This window comes from Stegastes partitus, unplaced genomic scaffold, assembly GCF_000690725.1.
Source record: "Stegastes partitus isolate 25-593 unplaced genomic scaffold, Stegastes_partitus-1.0.2 Scaffold138, whole genome shotgun sequence".
NCBI classification, from domain to species: Eukaryota; Metazoa; Chordata; class Actinopteri; family Pomacentridae; genus Stegastes; species Stegastes partitus.
Genome location: NW_007577869.1, coordinates 498,892 through 522,575, shown reverse-complemented (window position 1 = coordinate 522,575; position 23,684 = coordinate 498,892). Strand labels below are relative to the sequence as shown.

The 23,684-nt window shown below is 40.9% G+C and overlaps 1 protein-coding gene and 1 long non-coding RNA gene across 6 annotated transcripts in view; one reads left to right on the top strand and one right to left on the bottom strand.

Annotated features, from left to right (window-relative positions):
• plekha5 (pleckstrin homology domain containing, family A member 5) overlaps nucleotides 1-18,525 on the bottom strand; it is an 84,948-nt gene extending 66,423 nt beyond the window's left edge. For all 5 annotated transcript variants that reach the window (XM_008278937.1, XM_008278931.1, XM_008278930.1 and 2 more), the window contains exons 1-3: nucleotides 18,434-18,525; nucleotides 18,242-18,318; nucleotides 16,835-16,892 (exon numbers count right to left, since the gene is read on the bottom strand). In XM_008278937.1, the coding sequence (XP_008277159.1) occupies nucleotides 16,835-16,892; nucleotides 18,242-18,318; nucleotides 18,434-18,525 (227 nt within the window). The remainder of the gene's footprint in view (nucleotides 1-16,834; nucleotides 16,893-18,241; nucleotides 18,319-18,433) is intronic.
• A 3,669-nt stretch (nucleotides 18,526-22,194) lies between these two features.
• Nucleotides 22,195-23,678, top strand: LOC103355230 (uncharacterized). Its single transcript, XR_520074.1, has 3 exons — nucleotides 22,195-22,360; nucleotides 22,520-22,571; nucleotides 23,443-23,678. It is a non-coding gene; the product is annotated as an uncharacterized LOC103355230 (long non-coding RNA).
• The last annotated feature ends 6 nt before the right edge of the window (nucleotides 23,679-23,684 follow it).

Genomic DNA, 23,684 nt, shown 5'->3' with positions numbered 1-23,684 from the left:
GGTGGCTACACCTGTTCTTAAAGATTACTGATGGTAAAGAGAAGTAGCTTAGTAACAGTTAGCTGGGTTTTAATCAACATTACAGGTTGGATGATATTTTACATTTACATTTGGGCATTTTTAAGCACTTTTCAGTTCATTTTACTCAAAGGTACTGGATTTACTCAATCAAGACATGCATTGCTTTTTCTTGCGCTACTGCTAGTCCTCCTAAGGAAAGAATGGGTCATGCTTCAGGCAGGAGATTTCTATAAACACAAGATCAGAAAAAAATACACCTGAAGTATATTGAAATCCATCTCAACTCTGACTGAGCCCTCCTTTCCATTCTTTGTTTGTAGCTTACCTACTGCAGTGGACTCAGAATAACCAATGCACACACCCACAGAACCTCTGGGCAAATTCTTTTGGGAGCTATGACATGGACCTTTTCCATATACAAAACCCAAGTAAACAGGATTAGTAGATATCCATGACTCATGGATAATCAGAATCAGCTTTAGTGTAGTTGTATAAAAGGTAAAAGCAGCTAATAGTTAAACAAAGCAAAATTAGTCTAAGCAGTGTCCATTAAGTACCTGGCGTAAGGCTGTCCATTAAGAAACTGAGTTGGAAAGAGGATAAATTCTGCAGTCAGAACATAAATGTGTTCCCAATAGACCCTGGTTGATTTCCCCTGCTGTATCAACAAGCCTAATGGTAAACAAAAGTGGTAATTGAAATCCACTTCAAGGGAAAAGGAATTTACGCATGCTTGTAGAAAAAGTTCTTAGACATAAGAAACCTCTTTTACAGGCAAATATCAAACCTGAAGTACAAGGCACCCTAAAACACTTCATGAAACAAATCAGAGCACACCGTAATGAAGCCCTCTCAATGCAGTTGCAGTAAAAACGAATGCCTTACCTTGTTAGGTCACATTACAGAAGAAACTCTCTCTGACTAAATAATATAAAACAAATTTTCCAAAGGCTATATTTTACAAAACGCTTGCAAATATCCTGCAAAACAACACTGAACCACACCGCAAACTAGCAAAGCAGGAAATAAACATGTGAGCAGCAGAAACTAATGGCTGTATCACTCATACTAGCTGCATTATTAAAACAATGTTTGAATTAGCGCAATACTCTTGCGCAATACTGTGTGAATTCATACCCCCACACAGTCACCACCCATATCAAAGATGCAACGTGCACCTTTGATATGGGTGGTGACTGTTAGAGATTACATGAAAACCACTGGAGTATTCTTAAGAACACTATGCAACGAGCTCATTAACCAACTGCTGCTTGGAAATCTATGAAAGTCTGTTGCTGAAATATAACAATTCCTCACGTCTGCTCAACTGTTGCTACACATGCTTTTTCTAACAAGGTGTTATCCATTAGCAATCCACTTGGGTCACATCAGGCCACACGGAGTCACTGTATTCACTTGGGATGAAAATGGACCTTTGTGTAAAGTAAAACATGCCTTTGGACACATTTTTATGTCAACTTAATTAAGGTGCATATGCTCTGCCTTGACATTTCACATTGATGCACAATTAACAAGAGCAACTGAGGCCTGGAAACACACACCAATACCCAAAGCCTCACTGCACTGAACAGAGGCTTAGTTTGTCAGAGTTTTAAATTGTGTACTGTGTTGCAATGACATATGCGAGTATAAGAACAAAAAGCTGGCCTAATTCACACCTACCGCTCTCATCTCTCACTGAGGAAATCTCTTGGCATGAGCCCATCAGCATGCCATTACTGAAATGGTTCTGTTTGCATTTCTGGAATGTAACCAACACCCGTAAGGTTTAATACAGCAACTAGGGAAGTCAACAAATAATTGTCAATTAAGTGTTGTTATTAAGATAATTGATTAAAAACATGCTAACCAAAAAGGTAAATGATAAGGGAGGTGCAAAATGGACAGTAGATTTTCTGTAGTACATGGTTGCAGCTCTTACTTTTTTTAATGAGGTGGAATTCCAAGTATGTTTACCAATCATCCCTAAGGGTTGCAGAAGGCAAGCACACCTCCCAGCAGTCTGCTAGCTGTGGCAGTTATGTTGATAATCTGTGCAGCATCAAAATGTGTGGCTGTCCGGTTTAGCTTGCTAACTGGGGCTCATGCTAACAATAAACTAGAATTTTCAAATGACAAGACAGGCTAAACAAAGTCTCTTTATGAATCCTAATCTAACCAAATAAATTTTGTTATGATCATTACACATCAATGGTTAAAATCTGCTTTTATCAGAATATGGAAAAATGTGCACAGTATTTTGTTCAGTTTATTGTTAACTGATTATTCTTTGCTCACTTTGCTAACTACTTGTTAAGCAAATTGCATTCCTAAATGCAACTAGGATGTAACTGATGACCAGTTGTTGCTTCAAGAGGAAAGCAGCGAGCACGAGTTAAACTCCTGTGCTTTTAGGGTCCTGAATCACCTGAAGTCTGAACCAGCATGTGTGGACAGCATCGAAGTTCCTCTGCTCAGGTTTGACTAAACAGATACCACACAGATTCCACTGTCTGTCCATCTCATCTAGCATATAGGCCCACTGTAAATGGACACGTATAAAAGTCTGTTGAGCAGGTCGCATTGGTTTGGTGCTTCTTTGGTCAATAGAAACAAACAAGAAAAAAAAACAAATAAGCCTATGACTAGCACTCGTTGGCATGACTGGAGCAGCAGCTGACAACTGCTAGCAACAAAGCAACAGATTTTCAGCTCGATGACTGCAGCTTTTCAAAATACTGCTTTGGAGTCACAGCTGACTCCTTCTCTCCTTAGGTTATAATACAGCCACATGGCAGCCTTGACTTTCAGTCAAAGAACCAGACATTTTCTGACACAGTTTGTCATCTTTTGTGCTGACAATCCAACTGCATGGGTTTCAAGCCCAACCAAGCATCGCAACTGCTACCATGGGACATTATCAAGACAGCTAATTACCACTACCACACCGTTTCTTAATAAAAAAGTAAGAAAATCAACATGAGTTCTGTTTTAAGTGAAGACATTGCTGGGATAAAAATGTGAAGACCAATGTACCAAAAATGACAACAATTCCTGTCAGGCACTCTGCTGGCTACGTTTCTAAAAAAATGAATAAACATGTTCTTGAGAATGCTGGCATTTTTGTCTGTAGGGTAAAGCCAATTTTAAGCCTGGCAGTGGTCCAGCTTCAACTGTGTTTTAGTTCTTGGCAAAGAGCAAACTTCTTGTGTACACATTTACACTGTCACGCTGAATGACTAATGAGCCTCCCTCCTCCATAAATAAACAATGAAAACAAATAGGCAGAGTGGCAATTCTAACAGCTCAGAGGATCTCACAGTCCACTTACAGCTATTTCCAAATCACTGCACAGAAACTTGCTATAGATTTGGGGAATGTTTCAGATTGTTTAGTCAACACAGACCAGGGTCCACATTTATTACACTCCTTGACAGGAAGAACTCATAGAAATTACACACATTAAGTCTGACTTGGACTAAAAATATTAAGTGACTCCAGAGTTAGTCATGAACCTTTATACACAGGCTGTCAATAAGAAACATAGCGTCTTATATTTTATTCTGATTATGGATTCAAGACACTAACAAGGCTGACAGGATGTGAGTGGACTTGACACAGGAAAGTAAATACTAAAATAACATCTGTTGTTGCTGTATGATCATCAGCGACATTACAAGTAGCTGATAAAACATAGCTGCTGCCAACATATCAGAAGGATCTATTCAAAACATTCATGAGAGGCTCCCCATTTCCACAAGCACCAACCAACCCAAAAAACAAAGTTCTATTTAAATCTGCAGTCTATAGATTAAATCAAGGCAGTAACTTCCATTTATTTTCACAATGAATCCATCTGCTGATTTACTTATCTAAACATAAATTAACTGTAAAGTGTATACAACATAAGATTCAGAAATGCAAATATATTTGATGTACTGCAGTGTAAAACCAAACATAGCAGCAATTCTCACATTCAAGAACTTATCAGATGTTTGGCGTATTTTTTTTGCTAAAGGACCGAAACTATAATCAGCTGTAAAACAATATGTCAGTCACCTTACTGGTTAATAAACTGTTCATAGCAGCTTCAATCACTCTTCAAGAAAATGTGATTTGAATGCACAGTGCTCTTGCCATGCATTAAGATTATGTGATGCTGTGATTTTGCGGTGGTGCAAACAGTACAGTCAAAATGATATCACGGCTTATCTCTCAACAACTGCAACATTTAAACCGGTTATATTTCCCACTACTAGCACCACATATACATACCGCACACTCAATAAAGATCATCCTCAGACTAGTGGCAGGTAGCAATAAAGCTGTCACCCAGGAAACATCTTGAAACTGCCTCTTAAAGTGCAGCGTAAAGTAGCAGTTAAATCCTCCCACCTTACACAAAAAGCACAGGAGCAGAAACCTAGCAATCATGCTGTAACATCACAGTCAAAGTTGAGGGTGTACTTATCTGACCCACCAGCAGAGGTCTTACAGTGAAAAACAGTGGGTTCCCCTCTCATCCAGAGAGGAGGGGGAATGCCTGCGCACATCAGCTTGTGAATTGCAGCACAAAGGTGGGAAGGCTGCATTTATCCGCGAGCAAGTAGTGCTGATATTTAAGCCCGACTCTTGACTTCCAGAGACATTCATTCCTCCTGCTGCAGAAACATATTGCAGAGGGCTGACAGCTGATTAGACTGATGGATCACTATGAGGTGCAACCATTACTACGGTTATGAAGCCCCTGTCAGCTCACTCCACTCTGGCCTCATCCCTCACACAGCCTCTAACTGAAACTGAAAACAGGCTGTGCAGAGCTGATATGGAGTATGAAGGGAGGGAAAGGTTGATTTTTATTCCACCTCATCTTTAAAGGTAACCATGGAGTTTTTAACCCCTAGTGACAATGTAGGATGATGCTTTGTTAAAATGGGTTCTGATACTGTCTGTATCTTGAGTTCTGTGTCTGTGATCATGAGGAGGCACAGGGTGAAGACGTCAACAGTCGTGGTACTCAATGTAGTTACCATGTTTGTTCGCCTTAATGATGTATACTAAGTGTTTTGCAAGACATATTTAATATTAAAAACTATACTCTCTTTCTATCTTTGCTTAGTTTAAGAAGAAAATTATTTCAGTGTGCCCCTGAAAAAAACAGGCTACCTTAAATTAAAACGTCCAAAGTGACAGTTTAGGACACGGTAATGTACAGCACCCAGCAGTGCTATTCTCTTCAGCTCTCTGTGAATCACCTGACCTCAAACAGACGGCTAAAACTCCGGGATCCGGAAAGCAGACAGTGCTTCCAAGGCACCGATTTAGATCAAGGGATGCACATTTAGCAGTTTGTTTTCTCCAGGGTTTTCTAATGGGGGCCATCAATTTTTATACCTTTTTTTTTTTTTTTTGTATGCTTCACCACAATCTGGCACATTCTTATGGTAACTCCAGTGATGTCATTAAGCTTGTGAAATGCACAATATCAATCACAGCAAGTGTGCGTTGTTCAATGAGAGACTTGGCACAGAGTTCAAATATTTGTTCAGGCAGGGACAGCTGAGGACGGAGTGTGGGAGAGAACTACCGCAGTTGAGCAATAAACACAGAGTACGCAATCACTGCCACTGTCAATGCATCTCTCTCTCTGTCCCACATAAAGAGAGACAAATCCCCTGAAAAGTAACTCACTCTGCATACTTTATAGATGTAATGACGCGATGTCGTTTCATTTTCAATCTGTTTTAAATATCTCTACTCTCTGTCTAATCTGATGGGTCTGATGTACGAATACTCAGAGAACCTGGTACTATTTGAAGAAGTCGTGATGACCTGGGTACTATTTATATCCGTCAAGTGCCCCATCTAGCAACGGTGCACTCAAGTCATGATGGGCCTCACTCTAAAATCTACGCACACAGACATACAAGAGGCCTGATATGGGTATGAGAAGCAGTTTTACTTTGTGCTGATGTTTATTGAGAACAGCTATGTAAGCTCTTCACACAGCTATGATATTATGTAATGACTTTTTAGATGAATGGCTTCTACAAGTGCCAGACATAGAGATGGACCAAAGCGAGTGCATCTAATCTCTCCCAGAAGTGATAAACCATTACAGATAGGGTGAGAGTTATCAATCTATATATTAGGCAGCAAGCCACTTTATTCCCAACTGTTAGCATCCACAATAAGGTTTTCGTGAGCAAGGCAGCTTCAAAGTCTGACACCTACGGAGCCAAAAGCATTTGTGCTGTCACTGAGCTCCAGAGACACAGATGAGAATTGTGAGAGGATTAAAAACTTAGAGAGTCATAGAGAGAAACAATTGTCCTGCTGATAGCATACAGCATGCCCAGACCGAATGACATGTGCCAGAGAGAGACCACTGTGGAATATGTGAGGTCTGCAGGGGGAACAGTGTAGGTGACACTGTTGCAGAGAGAGAGAAGAAGAAAAAAAAAAAGCTACACAAGCAAAAGGGTGTGATATTAATCCCTCCACTGCTGCGGATAAATTGAAAACTTGGCTCCAAACAATACATGAGTAGCACTATGCCTTTATTTCAACCCTCTGGAAGAGCAAAAAAAAGGAAGATATGCTGCAATTTTTAGTGGACCCTTTTCATGAAGGCGTGGCTGTAAAACCAGGGTCCTGGTTCCATTTTCCTACATAGAAGTTAAAGGGAAAAAAGGGGGCAGCCTGCTGCCTGTTTGGATGTGAACAAAGACAAATTTAGGGGCTGAATCTGTAACAATCTGTTTCAGGAAACAGTACATTGGTCCAAAGTCCTCTGTGGGCATTTTAACATGGTGCTCCAAGAGCTCACAGCTGTAGAGCATTTGAGCAGAGTGATGGCTTCCAAAAGCTCCCTAATCATCACAGACCATCTGGAAAACAACTGGGCCGTGCACTGTCCACTGGACTGAGGTAGACAGACAAGAGAGGCAGAGAGAGGGAGATAAAGATGGAGAGAGAAAGTGAGTGCTTTTTCAGGGCATGATCTCGCAGCTGTAACATTTTAAGAGCGTAAGAGATATCCACCGCCTATAGATTACAGAACAGATAACATAAACCCGGAGTAAAAGTATTTCATTTGCAAATAAAAGTTGCTTTTCAGCTTCACATTTACTGACCAACTCTTGTTTTATTGCTACAGCATTTTACCTCAGATTTTACAGGACAATTTGAACCTCAAGCGTTACTGAGTTCCACAGCTAAACTGGCCTTTCAGAAGCAACCAGACAAGCTCGGTTGCTATTTAGAACATTTGACATCGGAGGAGAGGACAACCAGGAGACTGGAGTCATATACAATTTCACATCAAATGCTGCAAAAATTCTGTCAAGTGTCCTCTGATTTCATATCTATCTCTAATTTCCAACTATATGGACAAAAAAGGGTTAGCGAACTGTGTAGAAGTGAATGCAGAAGGAGATATGTGCAGTTCATTCGCAAGTTGTGACAATTCTAATTCTTTCTCGTCACAATGCTGGCATACCAAGTCCTCATATGCAGATCTAATAACTTGTGGGATAATAGCAGACCAACAGGATGACCCCCATGAAGGCAACTGTCCCCTGATTCAACCTGTCACAGCATCAGCAAAGGATGGCTCATTGCAGATTAATACAGGGATTAATCAAGTTCAACAGCTCTCTCAGCATTAAATCAAAGACACCACACAACTAAGAGGCTTTAGGGCCAAAGAATCACTGTAGTCTGTATGCTCCCCCTATTGAAACCAAGAGGTAGCCTTAATAGATTCCCTACCAGTAGGGATATACGCTTTAATACTGGACATCACCGCAGAGTTCACATTAAAGAAAAAGAAGATTTGGCCGGATAGAGTGCAATAGCAGCAAAAGCTGTAAAACAGTGACACAGTCTGATCATCAGCAAGACTTGTGTGCACTGCGGCAAAAAGAGTAATTTATTTCACTAAGAAAGCCACCGTTTTTCTGATTCAGACATTCTATTGATTCTGTTAAAAGCAGCCATAATTTCATTTTTCAGCGTCAAGAAGAAAAAAAAAGAAAGATAAAAGAGAAACAATCAACCATTAGTGTGTACAAATTGTAAACAACAAATGCATTACAAATCTCTAACGATAATTCGCTCTGATTTTCACTGAGAAACTGTCTTAATCAGCACTTGAGGCATTCCCTGACATCAGACGATCTCTTACACATATGTCCTCACGCAGAGCATCCAAACACCAAAACAGACACAAACTTTTCTTCCAGTGCTAACCAGATGGTAGGGACCCCACAGAGACTGAAACGCCCGAGAGCAGCCTGAGCAGCTCAAAGCTTGCTTAGCTGACTGTCTGTCTCCCAGTCAGCGCCCAACCTCACAACAAAGAGTTATGGAGCCAGACATGGGGATGATGTACAACAGATCCAGATCTACTGGTTTCTCCCTTAAATCACATTACACACACAAGTGAGCTGCAAGAGAGCCGAGTACTGACAGAGTTAGTGAGTCAGCAGTCACAGCCGTAAGAGCATCCCCCTGCCAAGGGTGTGAGTAAATATTCTCTCAGCACTTTGCAGTTTGAATAAGACATTGTCTTGGTGTGCCATTTGTTACTGTTAGCCATGTGTATGGGAATGTCTTACTACTTTTCCAACGCATCACTGCAAACCTGCATATGGTCACAATTATAGTGGAAATTATCATCCGTCACACATGTGAAAGAGCAGATTTCTAATTTATCTAATGCATCAGTTCACACTGAGTCTGTAGCACACATGAGACACACATCACCCCAAGACTCCCAACCTCTGAAGTAGACAAAAATCAATACAATTAATGAATCCATACATAAAACAATGCTGATTTCTTCCTGCTAAGCCTATATAACATTTTATCTAGTAAATTTCTGCTTTCAGCCTGATGGGAAAAGTTTATCCAGTCCCACTTCTTTCAACTCCTCTCACTTTAGCACTGACAGACAGCTGGTTCTCAGGTCTGAGACAGCTGAATGGAGGTTGGAGTGGGTGTAGATTCAACAGATCAAACGCTTCAGTAGCTTTTAATGTGTATTTAGAAGTTTGCATGCCACCTCTGTGTAATTTCTGCGGGTGCTCGGGTTTCCTCCAATGTACGAGACATGGAGGTTAGGAGGATTGGAAACCAATTCACCCGTAGGTGTGAATGTGTTCATCCGTCTTTGTGTGACAGAGTGGCGAGTTCTCCAGTGTGCACTCTGCCTCTCATCCAATGTGTGCCGGAACAGACTGTGGCTCTAGGAATACAAATGAAAGAAACTGGATTTACTTGTTCCCTTTTATAATAAATCTCTTGATGTACTTCAAGGTGCTATGAGTCAGAACACAGACAGTGAGGAAGGAATTGTGCGCGACAGTGGACTGTTGTTACCGATTTAATAAAAAGAGCATGCAAAAAGAAGAAGATGAGAGAATACTTAATTGGGCTTAATGAGTTTTGATTAGGTTAGTTTCATCAGTGAGACTTAGCTGGTAACATAATATGAAGCTTAAATGATGGATGCTGTTGCCTTTCATAACTAACATATAATGAGATAATAACAGCAGCAGTCTGCATGTGTTTGTATACATTTATATGAAGCTATGTGGTGCTTATGCTGACTGAAAACTTTACTGTTGTGCCATGCTATTAAATAAAAATATAGTGTTTCTAGTTTTTGCACAACTTGGGATACAAGTTTGACACATTTTATTGCACTGAGAATCTGGAGGAGGACTTAAAATGCATTGAAACAACACATGTAGACCGCATTGTAGCTGGTGGACCTGGCAGAGCTTCACAGTTTAATAAATCCTGCATATTGGTTTAAAACAATTCAATGGTTACTTGTTCATTGGAACAATGCTTAAGTGTCCTGATATATAATTTTACATATGTCAGCTGATTACACAAAAACTTTCTCTATGCCCTTGACATTAAAACAATTGATCCCAGCACTGAAAACAGAGTTACTTTACACTGAAGGTTAACGGTGTGTTGCCAGTGCTCTTGCCTGAATCAGGTTTCAGAATTAATAACGCATGACTGAAACACACACTTGTGAACAGTCACGGTTTTCTTTTTAATAGACCACATAACCTGAATGCGGGGCCCAACAGCGTGCTCAGTTATCTTACTGAACAATATAAAACCCTATCTTGCGTTTAATTTCATTCCAAGTCCAAACACTTGGTTCTCTTTCATTCTTACTACTGTGGCTGGATTTTCAGGGTTATATAATCAGGTCAGATATAAGGCTTTGCTCACAGATAGGAGCTTGGATTATTCCCTGGAGAGAAGAGAGAGCCTTTAAATGTCTACTATAACTGTCTGTCTCCCAGTGAAGGAGGGTTCACAGGGACTCCCATCATTCTTGCACTAACAGATGAAGACCTCAGATCTTACTGGATTCCAGGTGAAGCTACAGACAAAGCCAAAGCAAACCTGCATAAACAAATATGAAAATCAATGCAAAAGCATCCTTCACTCTGATTTTGATTCACTTTAGCTGATGTCACTCATAAAAATGCAAACAGGTCCTCTATGTTTGAGGGCTGTGACATGCTAATCCCTTCTTCAGATCTCTGATAAGATGCCTCATTTTACTGAAGCCCGAGGGGTCACTGTCTGAAGATGAAACCAAAGGGATGAAACTTAAAGGGAGATGAGACAAGACCAGAATGCAACTGGTAGACCCTAAGAATAAGTACAAGGTATTTCAAACGACACTGTGTTTGGTGGCAAAGAACGCATTTTTTGTTCACTCTCATGATTCTCATTGTTTCGTGTTTGCCTGAAATTGCAGCGGTTTTGAACAAAAAGCTTTAAAACTGGAGGACACAGTGAAACAGTTAGCAGCTAAAGAGTCGCATATTCCCTCAGGAGTTGGTGGCGACCATAAGCAGAGCTGAAAAGACAAATAATATGGGAATGCAGTTCCTGATTACACAGGAACACACCTTTAAGTGAATATTAATAATGCTTTGTATCTGCTGTACATTTAAGTAGGCAATTAGTTTGCCAGGCTGCAAGGTGGCACAGTTGGTTAGCATTGTTGCCTCGCTGCAAGAAGGTTGCCGGTTCGCGTCCCGGTGGGGGCACCGGAATCTTTCTGCGTGGAGTTTGCATGTTCTCCCCGTGAAGCGTGGGTTCTCTCCGGGTTCTCCGGCTTCCTCCCACACAGTCCAAAAATATGCTGAGGTTAATTGGTGATTCTAAATTGTCCGTAGGTGTGAATGTGAGTGTGCTTGGTTGTCTGTAGAAAGGCTAAAAAAACACTAAGCAAAAAGTTAAAACAGTATGAGTTCCAAGAAAGAAGTCAAGGAGGGAATCTATAATGTTTATAATAGATCTTCTCTGATCCATTATGAATATTAAAAATGTTGATCTAGATTTCTGAAGTCATGTGAACAGATACTATTCCATGCTCTTACTCTATGGTAGATATGATAAATTAACAGTAAAAAACTGAAGGAAAACGATGTAAAAATGTGTCCCTCCAGCTTCTTCCACAAAGCTGTCACCATACTTAACCTAAACCTGCACTGAAACTATGAATGCAACCTGCACTGTATTGTTACTTCTACGTATATAAAGTCTACCTCACACAGATGCAATAATAATCACTTCACTCTGTGCAATACCCAACTACCACTCTGCTATGGAAATGGATTTTTTCGTTTTTAAATTGTGTTTTATAGAGTTGCACAAAGGTTATAATATATGTCTTGTATGTCTAATAGTGCATATTGCTGGTGCACCTCGGTAGCAGCTCTTTAAATTTCATTTTACTTATATAATGACAATAAAGACTTTGTACTCTATTCATTCATTCTTGTCAAGACAATTATTAATCTGACTTACACAATAAAACATTTTGATTTCTGCATAATATCAATCACAGTGTCTTTTTTGTGTAGAGCCAAACTTTTGTCTTTTCATCAAAAGGCTTTATGTAAATCAACACAACAAATATTAGTCAGAGGAAACACTTTTGTGATGTTTTCATCACAATGTTATTATATTAAGCGGATGCTCTTATGGGTTATCAATTAAAAAACACGGTCATTAAAAAAAAGGAGTATTTAATTATTTAGCTGCAAGTGACAATTACCACAACTGAATAATGACCAGAAAGCAACCTGATACTCCTACATTTATACAGTATGTGAAGTCAGTGAGTGTGTGGGCCTTCAAAGCAGAAAATGAGCCAGGAGCTAAATAGAGATCCACTGGAGAGATTTTTGTCATAATTGGCCAAATTTCAATTGACATCCTTACTTCTGTTCTGAGTGATGAATTATGCAGTGGTAGAAGTGAATATCCTAATGAAAACTGTTCCTGCAAAGCAGATTAGCACAATATGTATATTTTTTGAAACAGCAAAATGCCCTCAAAGAATACTGATAAAATGTCATCGTATGAAACATTAATAACTGGGCAGCATTCACACTTCAGGCCTACAGTATAGCACTGTGAGGGTCAGCTGTGCTTATTATTCACTCATTAGCCTTCAAAACAAGATAACAGCTATCTCACCTAGAGCAATTAGCCCCGACTTCAGCGGTTAGGTTTTTTCCCCTCCTTTGCCAGACAGAATTAATGAGACAAGAATAGCAAACAAAGAGAGGGAACTGGCAGGAGTCTGCACCTGTCTATTCAGAAATATAATTGCTGTAAACACTTCCTGCATCCACGAGGCTACAAACTCATAATTCGGGTCATCACATTCCTACTACAATACTAAGCCGTCTGCACCAGTCAAGCTCACTTCACCTCATTAACTTCTGATGCACACTTCTGAAAGGTTTTCACGGGTCAAGAATCCTCAACAGACAGCGACAGATTAACACTACGACAAATCACGGTCAAAATTGCCCAAATCACGTCTCTAATTCTTGTTCGAAATGAGGCTGAAGTTAAAATGTAGGATTATGTGTTACAGAGATAAAATGGAGAAAACACAAATCTGCCAGATGGAATAGTCTCATCAAAACACTGTTTACGTCACAAACAAAAACAAGCTGAACAGATACTGTACTCTGGGTGACTATTGGATTTACCGACAGATACGAGGGAGCGAGAGAGTGTCATGAAACGTGGAATTGCTTGGCTCTCTGTGTTGTAGTCTGCTAGGAGGACAGTTCTTTGCACGCACGCTTTGCAAAGTGCACACCTTTAGCACTGGAGAGCCTAGCTGTATATCCCTGCACAGAAGAGTAGTTCAATAAGAGATAAATGTCCCAGCTCCCAACTTTCAAAGCAGAGTACAGACAAGTAAATCGAAAGTAGAAAGTGTCTGTTACTCTGGTGTGTGGATTATTATTTCAATTGTTAGAGGAGCAAAGCAGCAGAATGGCTAGATGGAGTTCTCTTGATATATCGCCAAGTTCAGCAGTTGCGACGGGAGCCAAAAGCTGCGAGCCTAAAAACTGTGGTGGGTGCTGTTGACCAACTGCTCTCTCCTCAATGAGGCACAGAAGACGGGACGATGACACTGATAAGTTTCTGACTGCATGGGAATTTAGGCAGCAGCAATCAGACATTTGTTAACTGTGCCATCTTAACAAACAGCAGGCATATTTTCACTGCTTGGCGTCCTGTCAGTTTTGGACCAAGACAGTCACAATGCACTGACTTTTGTCTCCCCGTGAGGAAAAATTAACAAGCTAACAGTTTGCAGATTTAAAACCCTTTCCAGATCTCGCTCTCTGTTGGTGTAGCAAAGTTCTGGCCAGTTAGAACATAATAGCTGCCCAAACTGAAATGCCTTGTTTGTACTGGGCCACCCACAAATAACCCAGAAGCACAACAGGGGGCTGTCTGAGGAGAGCAGTAAGCCATGACTGATTCAATTAACATCTCCACTGACCTTCACTCATTCAAAACTCACAGTGCCATAAAATAATCAAATCTTGGGATGAACCCGGGCCTCCAGTTCACACTATCACACCAACAACCTGCAACTCATCCTTCCCAACACATCGCATCAGAGGACAGTCTGCGTCAGCACAATCTGCTCCTTGATGCTCACACTGTGTAACCCGATGGTAACAGCCAAGCCGCACAGCCAGCATGTGAATAAGCCAGATCCCTTTTGCAGGGTGTTTTTTGGTTTTTTTTCTGAGCAAAAGGAGTCACAGAGATGAATCAATGATCTCGCCCATACTTTATAGGGAAGTGAGCTGATTTTTGGGTTTAAAGTCTTTACAATAATGCCTTGTTTATATAAAAACAGCAAAACTATAGCCCTAAACTTGCAACAATATTACATTGATGACAAAGTAATAATAACCTACTGCAAAGCATATGGCACGGGCTTATCCAGTTGTCAAAAAGCGAATGGTCTTGGAGAGTTTTCTGAGGCTTTTATTGGCAGCTTCACATAAAGCCTCCAAATGTCCCAAGGACCGTCCAAAGCAGTTATCACATAAACCTGTCAACAAATCTCGATGTCAAAACAATGAGTCACAACGAAATTAACAGGGGTGGTTTTACACAGTCCAATTACTCAAAGCTGAGGCACATCTGAAAGATAAATTCATCGCTACATGACCGACAAACTGATCTTGTGCTTTAAATTGACCACACAAGTTAATCAGTGCATACAGCCATCGTTATGACACTCAAGAGTTGTGACCACATGACTTGAATTTAAAAACTCTCGCTAAGTAAAGGCAACTAAAAACAACCAAGCCAGTCCCGGAAAACAGGCTGGGAAAATGTGTCCACACAAGGCAGACTGCGGAAGCCTTGGTCGCATGTAGGCTAATTATGTGCATTTCAGCCACAAAATATGCATCAGCTCGTCTGCATTACAGTATAAGCAGGAACACAGAAGACTGCATGTCTGGTAGTATTTTTTGTAGGCCTCTAAAAGCAAGACGTAACATTTAATTATTGACTATACGACATAAATTTTCATTTCAAATATAGAGCGCACAGTTAGTTCCTTTTATGCGCTATTCAAAAATAAATCACAGACATTATAGGTAAATGACATGCATTACTAATGAGTCATGGGCAGAATGAAGACAGAGGGGGAAAGAGATGAGAGGGAGAACTGAGAGACAACTTAATGGGGGAGAGGGGAAGGTGATCTACTGAACGGCTTCACAACTGAATGAGATAAAAGATGTGCCGCATTGCTTTTTGCTAAAAAAAAATTGTTTTTCCATCACACAGATTTGGTCACATCATTAGATTCTGATTACTGCGTGCCTTGCTGTTACAGGTTAAAACAACAAAATGTGCTATTTGTGTGTGATTTAGTTTTTTTACTTGCTAAGAAGAGGCTCAGTTAAACAAGCTGTCAACATGTGTTTGTTTACTGTTTTATTGTGGCTCTGTTAAACTGTGTGTGCAATAGGCTTATCTTGTATGTGAGATAAATCTTGTACAAATTAAATTAAGATGTCTTTCTCAGAGTGTTTGTCTCGAGACATAAAAGTTCCCTAAATTTCAGTTAATGGATGGGACCAAGGGGTTTTCACTTGAGGAATCCAGTCTGCGCGCTTTGTAGGGGGGCAACGTGATTAGTTTGTAACTTGCTTTAAAAGGAACATTACCATGTCATTGGACTGTGCCAGAATCACAGTGATCACTAATGAATGTGGTCTCCAAGTCTGTCTTGCACTGAGAAGCTGTGATAAAATAGTGGAATATAAAATTACTGCCTTTCAGTCTGACTGCCTGGCAACCTGCCACATGAAGCTCCTCAAATTCATGAGCGAGTCAAAGGAGAAGGGATTCAGCGAGGATAATAAGGCATAATATCCTAAATTCGCAATGTCATCGGTAATACAGACGCATTGTTGTATTTTGGCAGAAAAGTTCAGCGACAAAATATCTGTACCTGCTGTGCGAAGGGAGTATTTCAATTGGACACGCTAAATAACAAAATATTTCCGTTTATATCCTTGGATTTGGAGGACAGATGATGAATCAGTGCCGACTCAATGACAGCACTTGTGATCTCTTTTTATTAGCAGCACGCATCGAGCCACTACGGAAGACAGAGAGGAGGAAATATGAAATACTGTGTATTTCAAAGACTATGTAATATAGCCAGCTTCTAATGTAATTCATGCAGATCCTGGTCCTTCGCACGGAGAGGGGCATGAACTGAACAACGTGTTTTAGTGGACATGGAGGATATTTTTCCTCAGCCCACACAGCCACAACAAATGAACATACTGGGGATATGATGTACTAACAGCATCAAGACTTTAAATAAGAAGTCTTTTCAAATTCCTCTAATGCAATGGACCGGCCTGTATCTCTGAAATATTCTCCAGCATCTACTTAAGACAAGTGTCATTCTAAACTGTGAGCAGACTATATAAACCGCAACAGTGAGGATAACTGTCAGAAAAAGAGAACACATTATACTTTGGCTCAACTCTCCAAGTAGGCTAAGCTTTGAGCAGGGTAAGTTTGAATAAATAAAAACAGCTCAAAAGGAGACAGCTACCACACTCTGCCCATGTCTGTCTAGTATTTGCACAACGTCCTTGTGTAATCATTAACTTTTGCGATAGGCTCCTACAGTACGGCAAGAGGGAGTAAAGGTTCCCAATTTACAACCTTTCAATATTTACTTTACCACACAGAATGTTTTCAGGAGCAGCAGGCATTTGAATGGGCATTGTATACATCTGAGTTGACTTAACAGGAAATAAGAGAATCTCAGTCATCAAAGTGCTATCTTGGCATGCAGTAGGGAAGTGCTTTGAATGCATATGGTATATGTTTAGATATTTATGCCGGTTCTAAGGTTGTGATGGGCGGGTGTCCTGTGGAGGAGGGGTGTTACACTCACTTGATAAAGCACCGTGCTCCTTCAAAAGTAAATCCCTCTTCCCATCCAGTGGGTAGGTCTGTGAAAGAAGGAAATGTGGACAGAAACATGTGAACACAAACTGGTGGAAGAAACACACCTTGTGTGCATTCATTTACCTGAACAGTGCATTCCCAACTGTCAGTTCACACACTGAGATGCAAAGGTCAAACAGTTCATTGATTAAAAATAACAAATATTGGAAGCTATCTTCAGGATTTATTTGGAGTTTCAATCATTTTTCAAGCAAAAATGTGAAAAATCTGCTTTTTCAAGTTTGTCAATTTTGGAAAACAATCTTTTGGACTAAAGGTTGTAAGATTACAGAATAAGAAGAAGTTAGGAATACAACAAATGCTTTTTTTCAACATCAGTCAATCTGTCAGTTCCTTTTGTGATCAATCAGTGAGTGATTTGGCCTATAAAATGTCAGAAAAATGCCAGGAAAAAGACAAACGAAAAGCAGAAAAATTCAATTTGACATTTTCAAATTCTTTAGTTCGACTCACCAGCCGTCTAAGCCCCCCTCAAAAACATTATACTGTTACATAAGACAAATAAAAACATTTCATTGCAACAGAGAAGCTGGAACTTGGGAGTATTTGGCATTGTTTTAAACTAAGAATTATTTACTGAGCCAGAAAACTTACATTTTTTCTTTGTGTGCTGACAAATTCAAATAGCCTTTTTTTCAGTTTTAACAATTTATAGAATAAAATTACTATGAAAAGAATGTGTAAATGAATCCACATTTATAATAGCCGATAGTTGCAGCCCTGTTGAGATGAAGTAGACACTCAATAACACTGATGCTGGAAGTTACCGAGGAGGCTGCTGCTGCTGTATATCACTTCACCAGCACAGTGCACTACAACCAGCTCATTTTATCATGTAACACGCTGTGCCCAGGTTGGTTTGCTCATATTTTTTGCGGGGACAGAGTCGAGGAGGCTGATGTTGTAAACGCACCGCTTTGGTAGCCTCTGTAGCAGCTGCTGTTTACCTGTCTCAGGTATATGTCTCCTGGCTGGTAAACAAAACATGAGTGGGTTTGACCGACCTGCCACACAGTCCGCAGAAGCTGTTAGCTTATTCAAGGCACAATGAACTGTTACAGCGTTCATGTACGCGCTCGTTTGACAAGTTCTCCGGTACCGCTGGCTTTCCACTCCACCGACCGACCACCGACCTGAGCAGGAGGTGGCACGAGCCGGACAGAGGTGGGCACGAGAGGGCTCACTTTTCCACAGCACGGAGCGCCCAAAGCCCACTCACGCATTCACAGCGTGGATGTCACAGCCGCTCCGGACAACAACAACAACACAACAACAATAACACACAACACCACAAACACACAACGCGGACACTTGGGTGACACGGTGAGCCTACCTGGAGTTTTCCTGTGCCCGGTTATAACTGCCTCGCCACTTACTGGATGCAGCCAGGTTGTACTCTTGGCTTCTTCGCTGTTGAGAAGAGAGGGAAATGCATTCATTTTTAAAACGGTGCTCGAAGTGGAGCGCTGGGAAAGAGAAAAACGGGCAAAATGACTTGAGACGTTTTCCCTGAAGAGATATTTACTTAGAGAAGAAGACGCGTCCATCCCGAGTAACCCCATAACTCCAGGAAGACGGGAGACAAGAAATCCACTCGGGTTGTAGATCCGCCGCCATGTCTGGCAGTACTGTATGACAATCGCGCGGCTCCGCTCTCGCAGGCAGCGCGTACACGGAAACCTTGGCAACGGCGGATGTCTGGGGGGGGGGGCAGGTACACAGGCATGACACACGTTTAATGGACACACATTTATCTGTGCGACAACGCCGTAGAAAGGCTCCCAAAACTCCCCATTGTTTAATTGCGCCTGTGTGTTGTGTCTTTTGCTTTACTGTGGAGTCACATCCAACATGGGGGCAGGGATGGATTAACCTGCCCCCACGGCACTATTGATCTGCTGGGCCCCTGTGTGCCTGATACAATTGTTCAATGAAAAACTAGATTTCAACAAAGAATCCCTCTTCAAGTCTGAAAAGTAATTCTGAGGACCTATTCTCACCACTTAAAAAAATCTAATTTGGTAATTTGTATATAAACCTTTTAAGTGTTGAGTTGACATTGTTGGTAATTGCATCAACTTAATATTATGTGTAATTTAAATGCAAATTTCTGCATGACTCGATTTAAGACTAAATTCGAGTTGAGGTAACTTAATGAAATTAGCTTGATAACTTAATTTTTATTCTGCTTGAGTTTCAAGTCCCTCACGTGTCATAACACGTCTGAACAATTTCAGACGCCTAAGACCGGTGGTTAAAAATACCTTTGATTGTGGAGGAGAAGCTGATTCCCCCAGCTCAGTGTTACTTGTTGGATGAACATAATTTCATTAGAAGATTTCATAACTCAGAAAGATTGATGCAAATTGTTGCATTAATTTTGTTGAGCCCAAAACTATTTTCTTTGGAGTGCAGGTCTAATTGCAGGAGCAGCCTCGAGGCTTTTATCATGCCAGTTGGTGTTGTGCTTTAGTGGTACATGATCAGCTAAGCTGGCACAAACCAGATGATACACAGTCAGCCTGGAGTTTTTCTGCTGTCCTAGGGAAGTTCCCTGCTTTGATCCAGTCTTGCTTGAGGGGCACAGACTGGCATACACACACGCACAACACATTCACAGTGTATTAGAGCACCCACACTTTTAACGCTACCTTTAGGTTCCTGCTCTCCGCCTTCTGTCATTGTGCAGTGAAACTGCAGCATCAGCCTTTCACAGCATACAAAGACTAGTCATCCAACACCGCTGTGCCGGGCCTGAGGTTATTGTGTGGCATTGTTTTCTGGACACATGGTAGACCAGTGGTTTTGAGTGAGTGAGCTGGTGATGGTGGGAAGTGACCATATCTACCAACTGCCAGGTCATCTACTTGGAGAGTCACTCTAAATCTAAGCAGGCACTGATGCCTGGCCTGGTCATATGTCAAACACTGAGCTCTTTGTATTCTACTTACCTAGGGCACAGTGACACTGCTTTCTAGTAACGTGACGTACAAAAGAACGGCTTGTTTTCCCTCAGGTAGGAGGACAATGGTCCACAAGAAGACAGAACACAGTGTTATTCAAAAAACCTGAGCTTCATGTGCCCTTTTCATTGACCTCATATTGATCTGAGTACATACATAACCTGTGTTTCAGAATGCACAGCATTATACAGTCAATTCCCCAACCTTCTGATCGTGTTTAAAAATGTAGACTTTTTTGAACCGATAAAACTGTTTTTGTTTTGTAAGGAAATAAGTATCTTACCCGCCTGTGCACCGGCTTTTTAATCACTGTTTAATCCTTTTCTGAATTTCTATGAATGAGATCCTTCAGGGTGGAAACGATTGGATTAGAGCCTGATATCTACCTGTATATGCTTGTATACCCGTGGGACCTGAAAATGAGGTGGTGACTGAACGTCAATGTCTTTGCTGCGGGCCTGTGTCTTACCATTCACAGCATTCAGAAAAGAGAAATGAAACCCAGAAGCACCTTTTCTATCTATTCCTGACTCTTTAAATCATATGCTAACCTGAAATATGACACACAGCACTTCAGACTGTTAATCATATCAGTCAAAATTATTATTGTAAAAGTGTTTCCAGAAAAAGTCAAGAAACTTGTTTCAGTTCAGCTTCCATTTACCTGGCTTTTGCATCTTGAGCTGCAGGGCTGATGGAGAACTTCACCGCTGTCATACTGCAAGTCTGCATGGAGTTCTGTTTCCAAGGTCTGACAGTATTGACAAAACAGAAAGTCCAGCACTGTGGGTCATATAACTCTTCCTTTGGCAGGCGCAGACATTTCTCAACTGCAGCCCACAGTTGCCAGGGTGAGTGATGCTTCGCTGAGCTATAGCTTATCATCCGCACTCAAACAGCCTCGTACCATTTAACTAAAGTGGGAGCCTCGATGAAAGTGGTAAACTATGTTTGTCTTTCTGCAAGAGGTAGTGCTAGTTCAGGACATGCATGTGTGCTGTGTGCGAGCTTTTCTTAAGAGCATCGAGTTGAGTAATAGAAAATGAAAATAAATGGGGAACAAGCCAAACAGATCTAGAGCCATTAAGTCCTTTGTCAGGCACTGACTTGTCTTGGATTCACTAAATATCACAATATGCTTCACCGACCCTATTAATAATGCAATTCAAATGCAAAACTGACAGAGTGGAATCTTTGCTGAAACATTATCCTGTTGCTTTCAAATCCAAAGCTACTTTTTGCTATTATTTCTGACAGAATAAAGGAAACACAATTAGCTGAATAACTTAACACAACCAGCCACTTAAAAATTCAGTTCGACTCGCTAAATCTAAATTCATGTCCTAAAGGAGACCCAGGGTGTGAATATGTATAAGTGCGAGAGAGCATCATTATGAAGACATACAGTGTTGTGTCTGGTTAACATTGTGCAACGCATTCTTACATAATTGCTCCATGCTCAGCAAGGCGAGGGTTCTCCACTCAGCGACACAGGCCAGACTTGAGGCATCAGAATGTAATTAATGGTTGCACATTATCAAGCAGCTGTTAGAGGGCTTTGTTCTGGTGCCAGCTCAGCAGTAGCCTCGTGCCTGTCTGCACTAGGTAAGAGGGAGGACTCTCCTCTTTAGACTGGAGCCACTCGGTGCAGACCTCTCATTTGCTGGAATCAAAAGCCTGTGCAGATAGAGCCATCTTTCTGCCTGAACGCAGCACTTTTAAATCAGTAATGACTGTGAGTGTGGTAACTTCTTTTTTTTTTGCATTGTCACCTAACTACTACTGAGAGATAATTAGTATTCTTTGATTAAAATGAAGCAACAGTGCCAATACAGCCTCAAGGGGCTAATGTTTAAACCACAATTACACTGTAAAATCAACATACTGGAAGCAATAACTTCCTACTGTACTGCACCCTGTAGTCCATTCCACACACATTGCTGTGATGTGAATACCATGTCATTTGTGCTTCTCCAGTTTCAACACATAGTATCATTTAACTGGCATGCATACTCCACAAACCACTACAGCTATTAGGGCCAGTCAAGTCAATTTTGGGAAAATGGTATAAAAACTTAATTCAGTTGTACCTGCAAGTGTGCAAAAGTTTCAATGTGCACAATAGAGATGGGTCTCTAGACGTTGAAAAATTGTGAAGTAAAAAAAAAACCCTGAAGGGAGGTGCAGTTCTCATAACTCACCTCTGAATCATTAAACGCACCTCCCTGAATCACTGTTAGTCACAGCCTGACACAAACCCAACCCACAAATGGCTCTCTGTTCACCACAGTGATGACTTCACTGCATCCACTGCATTTTTGGATGCAGTCCAAATGTTTTTCTTTCTAAGTTTTATGTGATTTCCACTAGTGATATGTGTCATTACGGCTGAACGAGCGGATACGCTGATTTGTAATTAGAGGATGCTGCAAGTGGTCTGAGTCAGTTGTAACTGAAATGATTGTGAGAAGAAATACGCTTCAGCTGTGGTGAGAAGAAAAAAAAAAAGTCAAGCTAAGTTATTTTTCCCAGACCTGCTGGGTTTTATTTTTGCTATGTAAAGTAAAAACAGTGCCAGGCCTGTGTTCAGCGTAATAGTTTATTCATGCTTTGAGTACTGAAAAGGTTGACTGTGTTACTTTCCGCAGAGCCCCAGACTGAGGTTAGGACACCAAGCAGTGCGACCAACAGCAGGACGAGGTAGGAGCAAAGCTTTATACATCTGTAAGAGAAGGACAGAGCTCAGCCTGTCAAGATTAATGTCTGTTAAATATCTAATCCAACATAATCATCATAATTTAGCATGTAGTCTTAAGGCATTGTTGGTTTACACAAGGACCTCTGTGTTTAGATAATGAAATTAGCCTGCCTCCTTCCAGCTCTCGCTGCTTCATAAACTGCTTTATTAATTGCTGCCTGCACTTAGTAAGCACTACAAAAGGCTACTGTAAATACGCTGGACGTTAAATCATCCACACATATAGCAGGAGTGGGTTCTCTATTGATTACAGATGGTGCCATTACTCAGAAGATCCTGCGGTGTCATTTAAGTAATGGAGCAGATTATTAATTAAGATGAAGAACTACTTAACATTGATCAGGGACCTGGGCTCCACTTTGTTGTAATGCATAAATAAGCTGACACTGGTGTGACTCCCCAACATACAGTGCTCATTAAAGCTCATCTCATGTGCTGACATCACAAGTTCTGATGTGCAGCATCTTCCTGTTTCAACTTCATGAGTGCGAGCGTGTGCCTTCACCCTGCGGTGTATTTATGCTTAAGTAGCAGATTATAGATCAGTCCATGGAGAAGTACTTCAGGCCAAGTGCTGGTATAATGTGAAAGTGCTGTTTCAAAGGCATGATTATCTGGCGCTGTGGGAATGGAAGAGGCTGCATTCCGCTGCAGACATCTTAAATGTTTTCGGTGATGTACAGTGTTAATTAAAGCGTGTGTGTAAAACCAACCAAGAAATGTTATTATTTTTATTTTTTTCTACTCCAAAGCTGATGATATGTAATGTATCACAATGCAAATGCAACATCTGTTTGGTTTTGCAATATTCAGGAAGTCTCAGCATGCAGTCCTCCTCTGTTGACACACACATCCTGTGTCTGATGGGAAAGCAGAGCAGTGTGACGAACAGGTCATGAGCATCTTCTTGGGGCAGCGAGGGTCATGTGAGCGACAGTGAGAAAGACTCCAGGCCAGGAATAATTCTTTAAGGCGGACATCAAGTACTCCTCAAGGACAACACTGATATTCCCAAATGATGCTGAGTTGGAGACAATAAAGTAAACTTTTTGGTT